Source organism: Eimeria tenella, genomic scaffold (genome assembly GCF_000499545.2).
Source record: "Eimeria tenella Houghton genomic scaffold, Eth_scaff11, whole genome shotgun sequence".
NCBI classification, from domain to species: Eukaryota; Apicomplexa; class Conoidasida; order Eucoccidiorida; family Eimeriidae; genus Eimeria; species Eimeria tenella.
The window spans coordinates 48417-62872 of record NW_013541474.1 but is presented as its reverse complement, the minus strand read 5'-3'; the positions used below and the strand labels follow the sequence as shown (position 1 = coordinate 62872).

Here is a 14456-nt window from a genome sequence, read left to right as displayed (position 1 = left end):
CAAAATTAATTAATTAACCATTTGATTAATCGATAAATTAACTAATTAACAAATCAATTAGCTAACTAATCTAGTTACAGAAGTAATTAATTAATAATTTAATTAATTAATTAATTAATTAATTAATTAAATTATTAATTAATTACTTCTGTAATTGAAGTGTATTCATTTAATGAATTGACGAGGAAACCGTTTTTGTCTTTTTGTAGTTATCAAAATTAAAAAAGCGAAATAGATTCATTTAATTCAAAAAAGAGAAAACCAAAGAAATAAAGTAAAGAGATGCAAATTAGAAAAGAAATGGAGACAGAAAGGAGACAAAAACAAGTTGAAGGAGCAGCAAGGGTTTAGGGTTTAGGCTTCAGGGTTTAGGGTTTAGGGTTTAGGGTTTGGCTTTGGATGAAGTTGAACTGAATTTCATTTCAAGTTTTTATTTCTCTAAAGAAGAAAAGAAACAAAACCAGAAACTACTCCGGGGATTTTCTTCTTCAATTTCTTTTTTATTTCGTTTGAAAAGCTTCTTAACTTTCAAGCCTCGCTGAAGGACTTTCTTTCAAGCCAGGACAGCTGTCAGGGTTTAGGGTTTAGGGTTTAGGGTTTAGGGTTTGGGGTTTAGGGGCAGGGCTTAGGCGACTTGCACTGAGCCACCTTTTCTTAGGCAAAGTTGAACAGCAGCAGCTGCTGCAGCAAATCGAAGAGCAGCAGCAGCTGCAGCAGGAGATCCATTTAATTTTTAATTTAATTTCTAAAATTAGACACTAATTATAATTTTCCTCCTTTTGTTTGTTCATATTCCGTTGAGATTCTAGGTCGCGGCTTGCCGCAGCGCAGGCGGAAGGCGGGCACAGGAAGCTGGTCCTGCGGCGTTTTTTTTGCTTCCAATTCTCCAGAAGAAATAAAGAAACATTTTAATGAGGTTTTTCAAAGTCGGAAATTCAAAAGGACAAATAAATTTGGGGAATCTTTGGTTTTTGAAGCTGGCGCGGCTCAGGTGTACAGGCAGCTCAGCTGGTCGACTCTGTTCGTTCACGAACTTCCTCAGTCATTTCATTTTGCTTTTCATTCTCTAGCGGCTTTTCTTTTCGACTTTGGAGCTTTTGGTGCCGCACTTTTCATTTCTTTTTTATTTTTCTCCCCCTAAACCTTTGACGGCTGCAGGTCTCGCACCGCAGAGCGCAGCATCGATTTCTCGGCAGGGCTGGTCTTCTGTTCGTTTCTCTGCAAGTTTGCTGCTTGGCATGCGAATTCAAGGTAGCATTTCTTCGAGTTACTTCCTTTTCTTACTTTTCATGTGTATTCATCGCCCGTTCCTCATTTAGAGGGCGTTTTCCACCCCAACTGTCCGTATTCAACTTCTGCTGCTGCTCGCAACTGCTCCGGCTAGCCCTCTCGCCGCCGGCTGCTGAAACCGAAAGGTTAGTTCTATTTCCTTTTATTCCACTTTTTCTTTTTATATTTCTCATGTGTAGATCCCAGAAACCCAGATCGCCCTGCGGCGCTTCCTCCCCCCACGCTGACACACAGGCCCGAGCTCGCCGCAACCGCTTCCTAGTTGCAGCAGCAGCAGCAGCCGCAGCAGCAGCAGCAGCAATGAGACTCTAGGAGTGGACATTTGCAGCTCCCCGGGGCGCAGCTGCTGCGCTGCTCCAGGGCTGTTCAAGTGCAGAACAGCTGTTTTGCAAAGCAGCAGAAAGAGAACTTTTGGACTTGTTTTCATCTTGTTTTTAATTCCTTCTTTGTCCGTAGTTGAGTTGCTGCTGCTGCTGCTGCGTTTGCTGCTGCTGTTCAGGGGGAGACACACTCAATTCAAACCTGAGGTCGCCGCCAGCTGAGACCCTCGCACGCATGCAGCAGCAGCAGCAGCAGCAGCAGCAGCAGCAGCAGCAGCTCCATTCCGCAGTGTCATGCCCTTAAAGATGGCTTTGCTGCAGCTCAGGTCGCAGCGGTGGCGGCGGCTGCTGCCAGCAGCAGCAGCTGGCACGCTGCTGCTGCTGCTGCTGCTCTCGCCCGCGGAAGGCCGGCGATCTCTCCAGCAGCAAGTGCCGCTGGAGCCCCTGCAGCAGCAGCATCAGCAGCAGCAAGAGCAGCAGCAGCAGCAAAAGGCATTCAATGGATCAGTGCCACCCACAGAGTCTTTCGAAGAGGCCAAGGCAATGGCTGTGCCCGCAGGGCTTTCAGGGGCTTCTTTGCTGCAGCTGAATTACCAGGTGCAGCAGCAGCAGCAGCAGCAGCTGCTGCAGCCGGAGGCGCCGGCGCTGACACTCGCACCGCAGCAGCTGCAGCCCGATCTGCTGCACGTGCAGCAGCAAGTGCTGCAGCAGCAGCAGCTGCAACAGCAGCAGCAAGTGCTGCAGCAGCAGCAGCTGCAGCAGCAGCAGCAGCAGCAGATGCTGCAGCAGCAAAGCGAAGTGGACAGGGCCAACTTGGCTCTTTTGGAGGCGCAGAAAGCAGCAATAGATCTGCAGCTGGCTTCGCAGCCGCCTGCAGGTTTGGGCGCTGCTGCTGTTCCGTTTGCTGCAGCAGCAGCTCCTGCTGCAGCAGCAGCAGCAGGGCCTGCGGCGCTTGGCTTCTCAGGTGTACAGGCAGTTGACGGCGGCGTGTCTGCGAGTTTGCTGGCGAGCGGGGCTTCGCTGCAGCAGCAGCAGCTGCTTCAGCAGCAGCAGCAGCAGCAGCTGCTGCTTCAGCAGCAGCAGCAGGCGGAGCAGCTGCAGAGGCTGCAGCAGCAGCTGCTGCTGCAGCAGCAAGACGAGCCGCCGGCAGCAGCACTGGGGCCCCTCGCCGTGCCCCTGGGGGGCCCCCCGGGGGCCCCCCTCCCACAGCTAGATGCACCTTCTGCTGTACCCCCCACAGCCCCTCAAACAATTCCTCAAGTTGTTTTGTCTTCAATGAAAGGAGAAGAAAGTGCTGCAATAGATGCCAAGTTGAAGAAGCTGGAGAAGGACATGCTGCTGCTGCAGCAGCAGCAGCAGCAGCAGCAGCCGCAGCAGCAGGAAACGGGGCCCGTCAGCGCGCAGAACATGATGCCCTGGCAGCAGGGCGTGCAGCAGCAGCAGCAGCAGGAACAGAGGCGCGAGCTGCTGCAAACTCTGCGGCAACTGCAGCAGCAGCAGGAACAGCAGCAGGAGCAGCAGCCGCAGCAGCAGCAGCTACCTGCCCCTGACGCGCAGCAGGAATCCAGGCAGCCTCCCCCATTTCAGCTGCAGCTGCAGCTGCAGCAGCAGCAGCAGCAGCAGCAGCCTGGCGGCCAGTGTGATCTGGACTTGAGTGCATGCGGAGGCAACGGTGGGCTACTTAGTGAAGCAGCTGCAGCAAACAGAGCAGCAGCAGCAGCAGCAGCAGCAGCTGTAGTAGAATGCATGGTGCTGCTTCTCCAGTCGTTGTAACTGTGGTGCTGCTGCAGCTGCTTTGTGCCTGCTGCTACGTTGCGGTGTTGCTGCTGCTGCTTCTGCTGCTGCTGGTGTTGCTGTTGCTATTGCTGCTTCTGCTGCTGCTGCCGCCTGCGTTGCTGCTGCTAGTGCTGCTGCTGCTGCTGCTTGTGTCGCTGCTGCTGCTGCTTGTGTCGCCGCTGCTGCTGCTGCTGTCGTGCTTGTGGTGCTGTTGCTCGTGGTGTCTTTCAACCTGCTGCTGCCGTGACTGGGCCTGCTGCTGCTGCATCTGCCTCTTTTGCTGCTTTTGCTGCTGCTGCTGCTGTTGCTGCTGCTGCTGCTGCAGCTACCGCTGCTGCAACGCTTGCAGCTGCCTGCTTTGCTGCACGTGCTGCTGCAGCTGCTGTTGTGAACTGCAGCAATTTGTTTGGATTTGTTTGCTGCTGCAGAGGCGCTGGAAGCAGCAGCAAAGAGCTACGCCTTGCGAGCTGAGGGCTGCAGCTGCCAGTCTGCTGCTGCTGCTCTCGTTTGTTCTGTCTTTGGAAATAAAGACAAAATCAACAGCAGCACGGCTTTCTTCGCGGATGCTGCGGCAAGTCTTGCTGCTGCTGCCGCTGCTGCTGCTGCTGCTGCTGCTGCGGCTGATCCTGCTGTTCGTGCTGCTTTTGCGGCTGTAGCTGCTCCTGCTGCTCTTGCTGCTGCTGCTGCTGCTGCTGCTGCTGTTTGTGTTGCGGTTGCGACTGTAGCTGCTCCTGCTGCGGCTGCGGCTGCGGCTACTGCTGCTGCTGTTCGTGCTGCTGTAGCGGCTGTAGCTGCTGCTGCTGCTTTTGCTGATGCTGAGGCCACTGCTGCTGCTATTCGTGCTGCTGTTGCGGCTGCAGCAGCTGCTGCTGCTTTTGCTGCTGCCACTGCGGCTGCCGCTGCTGCTGTTCGTGCTGCTGTTGCGGCTGTAGCTGCTGCTGCTGCTGCTGTTCACGCTTCTGCTGCCGTTCGTGTTGCTGCTAGCTGCTGCTGCTTTAGGTGCTTCTAGCGAGTGTTTTGGTGGGGTTGCTGCTATTACGGCTTTTGCTGCTGCTACTTCTGCTGCTGTTACTTTTGCCGGTGCAGCGTTTGCTGCTGCTGCTTTTGCTGCTGCTGCGTTTGCTACTCCTGTGTTTGCTGCTGCCACGTTTGCTGCTGCTGGTGCTGTTGTTTCTGCTGCTGCTCGCAGCTTCCACATTGGATGAATGAAGCAGCAGCACCAAATATAATTATTTATTTTTTAAATTTATCATTTTAATTTTATTTGTTTTATCTTATTTTCAGGGAACCGTCACAATCAAATTGACAGAAAACGCCTGCAGCAGCATTGCCAGTGCATGCGGCGTGGAGCTGCCTGCAGCAGCAGCAGCAGCAGCAGCAGCAGCAGCAGCAGCAGTGCCGGAAGCTGCAGCAGCTAATGCTGCTCCTGGCCCTGCTGCTGCTGCTCTTCTGTCTGCAGCAGCCACTCCTTCCCAGCTGCAAGTTGAGCACAACCAGGCAGCAGCAGCAACAGCAGCAGCAGCAGCAGCACCGGCGTTTATTGAAATGGGAAGCCAGATGCAGCAGCAGCTGCGGCAGCAGCTACGGCTGCGCCTGGGAGCAGCAGCAGCAGCAGAAGCAATGCAGCAGATCAGGAGGCAGCAAAAAGTCCAAAGAGATGTTGACGAATTGCTGCAGAATGTATTGACTTCGGGGCCCTCACCGCCGCCAACATCTAGTGCAGCAGCAGCAGCAGCAGCAGCAGTTGCTGCTGAGCTGGCCCAAGACGCGCAGGAAGAAACAGCAGCAGCAGCAGCAGCAGTGCAGCTGACAGAGGACCCGCAGCCAGCTGCTGCTGAAGAAGCTGCTGCTGCTCCAGAAGCAGCAGCAAACGAGTCCTCGCCTAGTGGAGATGCAGCAGCAGCACCTGGTGCTGCTGCAGCACCTGATGCTGCTGCAGCGCCTGATGCTGCTGCAGCGCCTGATGCTGCTGCAGCAACAGATGCTGCTGCAGCAACAGATGCTGCTGCAGCAACAGATGCTGCTGCAGCAACAGATGCTGCTGCAGCAACAGATGCTGCTGCAGCACCTGATGCTGCAGCATCGAACGAGGGCTCTATACCTGTGCCCGCAGCAACGCCTGCTGCTGATGCTGCTGCTGCAAACCCTGCTGCTGCTGCTGCTGCTGCTGACGATCAAAGCAGCAGTGCGGAGGCAGCAAACAATGCAGCAGGGCAGTCTGCTGCTGCTGCTCTCAGCAGCTTCGGCGTCGTTACAGCAGGAGAAACAGCACATGAAGCATGTTCTGCTGCTGCTGCGAAGCTTCCCAAAGAATTCCCCATCATGTCCAGCAGCAGCAGCAGCAGCAGCAGCAGCCGCAGCGGCAGCAGCAGCAGCCTCGCTATTGTCAAGGCAGCTTCCGAAGCAGATGCCGTTTCTTTCTCTCTACATCTTCCCCAGCAGCAGCAGCAGCAGCAGCAGCAGCAGCAAAATCAACAGCCGTTGGCGCCGCCTTCGCCGCAGCCGCCGCTGCCGCAGCCGCTGCAGCAGCTGCAGCAGCAGCCGCAGCAGCAGCTGCAGCCGCAGCAGCCACAGGAGCAGCCGCAGGACCCGCAGCAGCAGCCGCAGCAGCAGCAGGAGCCGCAGCAGCAGCAGACACAAGAGCAGCAGCAACCTGCAGCAGCGCCTCAAGAGTAAATTTACCGAAACACTTTAGCAAGCAATGCACAGCAGCAGCAGCAGCAGCAACTGCTGCTGCTGCTGTGCCATTTCCCCTTTAGGGAGTACCAGGAAGCAGCGCCAGCCGCAGCAGCAGCAACGGCTGCTGCTGCAGCAGCAGCCGCAGCAGAAGCTGCTGCGCCTGTTGCTACAGCAACAAATGACTAACCCCCAACATTTCACTGGCAGTTCAATTCTTATTTTCCCGCTGCTGCTGTTGCTGTTACTACTGTTGCTGCTGCTGCTGTTGCTGTTGCTTTTGCTGCTGCTGTTGCTGTTGCTGCTGTTGCTGTTGCTGCTGCTGTCGTGTATGGTACTTCTTCTGCTGCTGTAGCTTCTGCTGTTGCTGCTGCTCCTGATACTGCTGCTGCTGCTGCTGCTGTTACCGGCACTTTTCGAATCAGCAACAGACCGTAAACAGTAAACCCTAAACCCTAAACCCTAAACCCTAAAGCCAAAGCCCTAGACCCTTGTGTGACCAGACAGCGAAAAAAACTTGAGGGTTTCGGAACCGCTGTTGTTTCATTCCGGAAATAATAACTTTGAACTTCTTTGGAATTCATTTATTAACAAATACACGAAACCCTAAACCCTCGCTAAACCCTAGCTAAACCCTAAACGCTCCCATTGCTCCTTGGGGCGCCGCTTTGGCTGCGCCAACTAAACAACTGCAGATTCTAGGGTTTAGGGTTTAGGGTTTAGGGTTTAGGGTTTGCTGGGGGCCCCCAGGGGGAGGGCCTCGACAGAGGAGCGCGGGGCTCGGCGCCTAGGGTTTGTGACCCAGGGTTTAGGGTTTAGGGTTTAGGGTTTAGGGTTTAGCACATTTTGTCGTCGACTGGGCTAATTTGCTTCCAGTGGACTTCAGTTCAGCGTCGAGGGTTTACCAGGCTTTGCTAGGCTTTCCTAGGGTTTGCTAGGGGGCTGCTAGAGCTTACTAGGGTTTAGGGTTTAGGGTTTAGGGTTTAGGGTTTAGGGTTTACATCGGAGGAGTGGCACATCTGTATTTGTTGCACTTGTTGATTTGGGAGATTTCTCTCCAGTCCATTTCACTGTCGGAAATTCTTTGCCAAGTTTCCGAATTGTCCTTCAAGAAACTCAAACAAATCTGAAAACAAAAGATAAAATAAATAAATAAATAAATAAATAAATAAACATATATATATATATAAATAAATAAATAAATGAATTAATGAATTAGTGGGTTGGAAGGAGATTTGCAGGGAAGAAGGAAAGGGGAAATGAGAGAAAGGAGAAAAGGTTTAAAACTCAAACTCAAATATTTGTTTTTATTATTTGAAGTTATTTAAATTAAATTAAATTAAATTAAATTAAATGTATTGAATTTTAATTAAATTTAAATAAATTTATTTAAATTTACTTAAATGCATTTACATTTAGTCGAATTTGTTTAAATTTAATTAATTTATTTAAATTTGTTATTTGAATTCTTTTGTTTTGAAAAGGATGAAAATAAAACCGAAAAGATGAAAAAGGCGGAAAAGATGAAAATGAGAAAAGAAATCGAAAAATGTGAAAAACGAAAATAAAATAAAATTAGAGACTCAAAAAAGATGAAAAATGAAAATAATAAAATTAAAAACCGAAAAGAAGAAAGAAAAATGAAAAGACGAAAACAAGACAAAAAGGACGAAAGAAAGATGAAAACAAAACAAAAAAAGGCGGAAAAAACAAAACCAAGTCCAAAAAAGAAAAAGAAGAAAAAAGAGTCTAAACAAACGAAAAAACATGATAAAAGGGGAAGAAATACAAAACCAAGTCGGAAGAAGAAAAAGAGTCCAAAAAGAAGAAAAAAAGAGTCTAAAAAGAATAAAAAGGCCGAAAAGAAACTGAAAAAAGGCAAAACAAGTTCAGAAAAGGAAAAAGTCGAAAAAAGTCGGAAAAAGTCGAAAAAAGACGAAAAAAAAACGAAAAAAGGGACAAAAGATCTGCAAAGTGCGGCTGGACCGCGGCGAGGTCTCCGGAGTTGTCGGCTTGCGCCAAACTTTCGAAAAGAGGAAAACAAATTAATTTTAAAAACCCAATTTGACTTTTGGGGACATCCGTGGCGGCCTCGTCGCAGACAGGAGACACCTGCAGGCCCAGCTCCAGCTCCTGCCGCCCCTGAGCGCCCAAAAACCGCTTTTTCGAAACTTTTGGAACCTTTTGAACGCTTTTGAAGACTTCTAGTTGCAAGTGAAGCTTTTCTTCATTCAGATTCCGAAAATTCAACTAAATGCAACAAAAATGGAGAAAAAAGGAACAAAATTGGACTCAAACTCGCAAAAATCGAAAAAAACGAAAAAAAATAAAAAGAGCGAAAAGTGCGCACAGAAGGCGCACGTGGGATGAATGAAATGAAATAATAAAATAAATTAATTAAATTAAATAAATTAAATAAATTAACAAAATAACAATCAAAATAAATAATAAAAGCAAATAAAACAAATGTAAATAAATAGGATAAAACAATTAAAACAAATGAACCAAATAAAAACAAATAAAAATAAGTAAAAGCAAACAAAATAATTAAACAAGTAAAATAAATAAAGACAAATTAAAAAAAAAGCAAATACAAATAAATACAAATGAATACAAATATACAGGCAGAATCAGAATAAGATAAATAATAAAATAAACAAAACAAATAAAATTAATAAAATTAATAAAATAATGAAATAAATAAAATAAGATGAATAAAATAAATAAAATATATAAAATGAATAAATAAATTAAAATGAATAAATAAACAAAATAAAACAGATTAGAAAAGTGTTGGAACTGACTTGTGCAAAAAATTCGTTCATGAGGGCCTGTGACCATTTGTAGTGCTGCTCCCACTTCACTGCAGAATGTCTGAAAATAAATAATAAATAAATAAATGAATAAATAAATAAATAAATAAATAAATAAATAAAATAAATAAATAAATAAATAAATAAATAAATAAATAAAATAAATAAAATAAATAAATAAATAAATAAATAAAATAAATAAAATAAATAAAATAAATAAATAAATAAATAAATAAATAAATAAATAAATAAATGGGGATGAGAAATGGAGAAAAAAGCGAGAAAAATGACCCGGAAATGAACCCGAACAAACCCCAAACCCTAAACCCTAAACCCTACACCCTAAACCTCAGCCCTAAACCCTGAACCCTAGACCTCAGCCCTAAACCCTAATGTGGGGTTTAGAGGCTCGATCTGGGGGAGTTGAAGCGGTGGGGCGCCTGGGAGTGTTGGAAGTGCCAAACCCTAAAAAAGGGTTTGGGACTTGCAGGACCAACCCGACATCTGCGCAGCGAATGCAGGCCTTGGCGAGGGTCCAGCAGTCCGCGGGGTCTGTCTTGAGGGTTTTGTGAGGGTTTAGGGTTTGGGGACTTTTGAAATCTATTTCGGATTTCTTTTCCGAATTTATTTTCGAATTCAAAAAATGCAACTGAAGTCGAAATTGCGCCAAAAAGTCGAAATGCGTCGACAAGTCCGTCTCCAGAATCAGCTCTATTATCCGCACACGCTCTTCCTGCACAAACCCCGAATCAGGGTTTAGGGTTTAAGGTTTGGGGTTTAGGGTTTGGGGTTTAGGGTTTGGGGTTTAGGGCCTAGGGTTTAGAGCCTTTTAGGGTTTGCAGACCTTCTACTGTTGGCTGGTGAACTTGGGAAACATACCAGACCTAGGGCTTAGACTATGGTTTAGGGTTTAGGGTTTAGGGTTTAGGGTTTAGGGTTTAGGGTTTGCGGACTTTGTACTGTTTGCTGGTGAACTTGTGAAATATATGAGACAGAGGGTTTAGAGTAGGGTTCAGAGTAAGGCTTAGGGTTTAGGGTCTAGGGTTTGGGGTTTAGGGTTTAGGGTTTAGGGTTTAGGGTTTGCGGACTTTGTACTGTTTGCTGGTGAACTTGTGAAATATATTTGCAGCTCCTTCGGAGTAAAATAAAATTGTCCGAAATGCCACCGAGGCGTGGAAGTTCTCCAGCACTGCCTGCAAATAATAAATAAATAAATAAATAAATAAATAAATAAATAAATAATAAATAATGAATAAATAAATAAATAAATAATGAATAAATAAATAAATAGTTAATAAATAAATAAATAGATAAATAAATAAATAGTTAATAAATAAATAAATAAATAAATAAATAAATAGTAAATAAATAAATAAATAAATAAATAAATAATGAATAAACAATGAATAAATAAATAAATTAATAAACTAATTAATTAATTAATTAATCAACGAGAGGAGGATAGAAGTTCATGACGAAATGCTGAGCCAATTAGTGCAGTAAATAGATAATTAAAAATCCATGAAAGGACAATTAAATATTTATTTATTTATTTATTTATTTATTTATTATTTACTTATCTATTTATTTATTTAAATGACAAACTCTGTCGTTATAAGTAATTGCGAGAGGATGGTTGGAGTTGATGAGGAAATACTGAGGCAATTGGTGCATTAAATACAGAATTAAAAAGCTAATAGAAAGACAAATAAATGGACAATAAATTAATTAATTAATTGTTTAATTAATTAATTAGTTAATTGTTTAATTAATTAATTAATTGACAAACTCTGTCGTTATAAGTAATTGCGAGAGGATGGTTGGAGTTGATGAGGAAATACTGAGGCAATTGGTGCATTAAATACAGAATTAAAAAGCTAATAGAAAGACAAATAAATGGACAATAAATTAATTAATTAATTGTTTAATTAATTAATTAGTTAATTGTTTAATTAATTAATTAATTGACAAACTCTGTCGTTATAAGTAATTGCGAGAGGATGGTTGGAGTTGATGAGGAAATACTGAGGCAATTGGTGCATTAAATACAGAATTAAAAAGCTAATAGAAAGACAAATAAATGGACAATAAATTAATTAATTAATTGTTTAATTAATTAATTAGTTAATTGTTTAATTAATTAATTAATTGACAAACTCTGTCGTTATAAGTAATTGCGAGAGGATGGTTGGAGTTGATGAGGAAAGAATTGTTGAGTCCGAAGTGGCCCACATCGTGGGTGAGTGCTGCGACGACGACGGCGAGTTTTTGGCGGTTGGAGAGTCTGCAAACCCTCGCAAAACCCTCGCAAAACCCTCGGAAAAACCCTCGGAAGCCCCCCGAATGACCCCTCGATTTGTTCCTCTCTTCAAGACGCATGCACTTGTCCTTTTATTTTTTATTTTCTCCTTTTTTCCAAAAAGAAAACTCACGAAAACCAAAAACCCGTGCGACGCAACAGCCACACGTTCAGGTGCGCCACCGTCCCCGCGTGCTGCTCGTTGTGGTACGGGGTTTGCCGATATCTGCAGTTAAACAAATTAACAAACAAACAAATAAATTAATTAATTAATTAATCAATTTATTTATTTATTTATTTATTTTTTTATTTGGTTAAGTGCAAAAGAAGGGAGAGTTGAAGTGGCAGAAAAGCGAACTCCCTGTGAGGAACTGCTAAAAGGGTCACTTGTTAAATATTTATTTAATTTCCCCACTATTTATTTATTTATTCATATTGATTAATAAATAAATTAATTCTTTATTTATTTATTTATCTATTTATTTACTTATTTATTTTTTTACCTAATGCAAATCTCCCGGCAAAAAACGAGCCATTTGCTCTCGTCCATCGGCAGCGAATTTGCCCCAGACAAAAACACACTAAAAACAAATAAATAAACAAACAAATATAATATATAAATAAATAAATATATAAATAAATAAATACAAAAATAAGCAAACATAATAAATACGTTGAGAGCTGCGTAAATAAACAGCCGATTTACTAATAAAGAGAAGAAACAAATGAAATAAATTAAACTGATAAAGTAAAGTAAAATTAAATTAAATTAAATTAAACTAAATTAAAATAAATAACACAACATAAACTAAAAATAAAATAAAATAAATAACGACTGATGGCCTGTAGTAAAGAAATGGGGCAAAAGGAACGGCAACTGCAGAAGCAACCGCGTCAAAAAATAAATATTGAAGACGTAATTTATTTATTTATTTACTCATTAACTCATATCTACTCATTTATTTATTTATTTACTTATTCATTAACTAAATTAATCAGTCAATCAATCAATCAATCAATCAACTAATTAATTAACTAATCAATCAATCAATCAATTAATTAACTAATTAATTAACTAATTAATTAATTAGTTCAAAATGAATTGCGGGGCGGACCGCTTGAGCTGTATAGCGACGGTGGGCAAGACGTGCCCCTGGGTGAGTCTGGACAAAGTGAAGAAGTCGAGGCTCCAGTTGAGTCCAATTTCGGAAACAAGTGCAGATAAAAGGTTATTTTTTGACGGGGAATCCAAAAAAGGGTCTAATGGCATATCTATTCGACTTAGTTCCGAAGAAAAAGCACTTTTCCGCGTTTTCGAAACGCCCCCTGGCGCCGGCAGCGAGCTGTTGCGCGCGTTGCGGTGTACGTACACCCCGTCCCGCTGCGGGTACACCCCGTTCCGGTGTACGTGCACCTCAAACGCGCCCACGCTGCCTTCGCCGCTGCTTCCGTTTTTCATTTTATTTATTTTGCTTTTCGAATTCTCCGAAAACTCCGAACTTTCCCGGACGGGAACGGACTGCAGCTGAGACAAAAAGCTGTTCAGGAACGAACTGCAGCAAAACGCAAACAAAAACAAACTCATTTACTTATTTATTTATTTATTATTTATTTGTTTGTTTATTGTTTGTCTATTTGTTTGTTCATTTGTTTGTTTGTTTTATTCTATTTTATTTGTTCAACTGGCAAACTATGTGAGAGTAGCTCTTGAGTGGTTACAGAGTTCTGCTGCAGTGTGTAGCCGCATACTGCTGCTGCTGCTGCTGCTGTTGCTGCTGCTGCTGTTGCTGCTGCTGCTGCTGCTGCAGCTGTTACTAGGGCAAAACAAGCTCTGAGAGAAACAAATGAAGAAAACACTTTTCTTTTTTGATTAACACACTTTCGAATTCTTCATCTGTTAATACCATTTTATTACTAGCAGCAGTGGCATATTCATTTACTAATTAATTAATTAATTAATCAAATTAATTTAATTAATTAATTAATTAATTATTTTTTATTTATTATTTTTATTTATTTACTTACACGCATTTGTTTCGTCTCGAAGGGTCGATTGTCTCGAGCTCCGCCAAGTGCATATCGCCCAAACCTAAACCACAAACCCTAAACCCTAAACCCTAAACCCTAAACCCTAGTCCACAAGCCCTGCGCCCTAAACCCTAAACCCTTAACTCTAAACCCCAAACCAATAATCCAAAACCCTTACCCCGAAACCCTAAACCCTAAACCCTAAACCCTAAACCCTAGCTGCTGCTCGCCTGATTTTCGGTTTAAAAGGACAAAATCGCCGCTGCGTTTTCTCGGTTTTGCTGCGCATGGAATTAAAAAGAATAAAACAAAAAATAACAAATTAATTTAATTAATTAAAATAATTAATTAATTAATTAATTATTTAATTAATTAATTGGTTAATTAACTCCTAGTTGGCATATATGGAACTGCCGCTGCTGCTGCTGCTGCTGCAGCTGCAGCAACTGCAGCAACTGCAGCAACTGCTGCTGTTTAATTGAAAAGCCAGCAAACAGCACCTAAGCAGTCAAAACCAGCTGCTTCTGCTGCTGCTTCTGCTGCTGCTTCTGCTGCTGCTTCTGCTGCTGCTTCTCCTGCTGCTGCTGCTGTTGCTTCTCCTGCTGCTGCTCCTGCTGCTGCTGCGCATGCTGCGTCATTTCCCTATGGGTCCATTTCTTTTTCTTTTTAGAACACAAGAAGCATTTATCACTTATCTACTATTTATTTGTTATTTACTATCATAGTTATTTGTTTATTTATTTATTCATATTTATTTATTTATTTATTTACTCTTATTTTTATTTATTTATTTATTTACCTAAATTGATGTTTGGGTCGAGGCGATCCCGGTAGCCGTTTTCCGCATCTGCAAAAACCCGAAAAATAAATTAAAAAAGAATAAAACAAATTCAAAAAGAACTTTGAACGTTTTTATGAATATATTACACGTATAATACTTCTAAGGGTGCCCCTGCTGCTGTCCAACGACACTGGGGGGTCGAGTGCCTCAAAGGAAATCCCAGCAGCAATTTGCCCAATCTGGTATCCGAACGCACACAAAACCATTGTGAAAGGGTGTCGGCGGGGAAGCCTTCGCAAGCCTCAGTGAAGTGTTACAGAAGGGATATAACTGGGTTGCCACCACTAAGAGATATCACGTGGGTGAATTCGCGCTTTGTAGCGTGTCAAGGTCCCCTAGAATCAACCAAAGCGAAGGAAGCTTCTCTAAAGCAAACAGTACAGGCAGAGCATGAGCTGCTTTCGGCCTCCTGG

General features: G+C 43.5%; 3 protein-coding genes across 3 annotated transcripts in view; 1 reads left to right on the top strand and 2 right to left on the bottom strand.

Annotated features, from left to right (window-relative positions):
• Positions 1–1904: 1904 nt before the first annotated feature.
• ETH_00030725 (uncharacterized protein) lies at positions 1905–6251 on the top strand (the record flags this gene model as incomplete). The annotated part of the gene is made up of 3 exons (XM_013372833.1): positions 1905–3359; positions 4671–6058; positions 6146–6251. The coding sequence occupies 3 exons, from the start codon at positions 1905–1907 to the stop codon at positions 6249–6251; spliced, it is 2949 nt and encodes a 982-aa protein (XP_013228287.1).
• Positions 6252–7059: 808 nt separating this feature from the next.
• On the bottom strand, positions 7060–14249 carry ETH_00030720 (3'5'-cyclic nucleotide phosphodiesterase, putative; the record flags this gene model as incomplete). Its single annotated transcript, XM_013372832.1, has 13 exons — positions 7060–7188; positions 8049–8204; positions 8867–8936; positions 9373–9608; positions 9964–10068; positions 11033–11159; positions 11308–11400; positions 11678–11755; positions 12290–12727; positions 13200–13263; positions 13433–13483; positions 14002–14049; positions 14141–14249. The coding sequence occupies 13 exons, from the start codon at positions 14247–14249 to the stop codon at positions 7060–7062; spliced, it is 1704 nt and encodes a 567-aa protein (XP_013228286.1).
• Positions 14250–14327: 78 nt separating this feature from the next.
• ETH_00030715 (uncharacterized protein) overlaps positions 14328–14456 on the bottom strand; it is a gene marked incomplete at both ends in the record, with an annotated part of 4987 nt that continues 4858 nt past the window's right edge. Inside the window, one exon of the mRNA XM_013372831.1 lies at positions 14328–14378. Coding sequence (XP_013228285.1) covers positions 14328–14378 — 51 coding nt within the window. The remainder of the gene's footprint in view (positions 14379–14456) is intronic.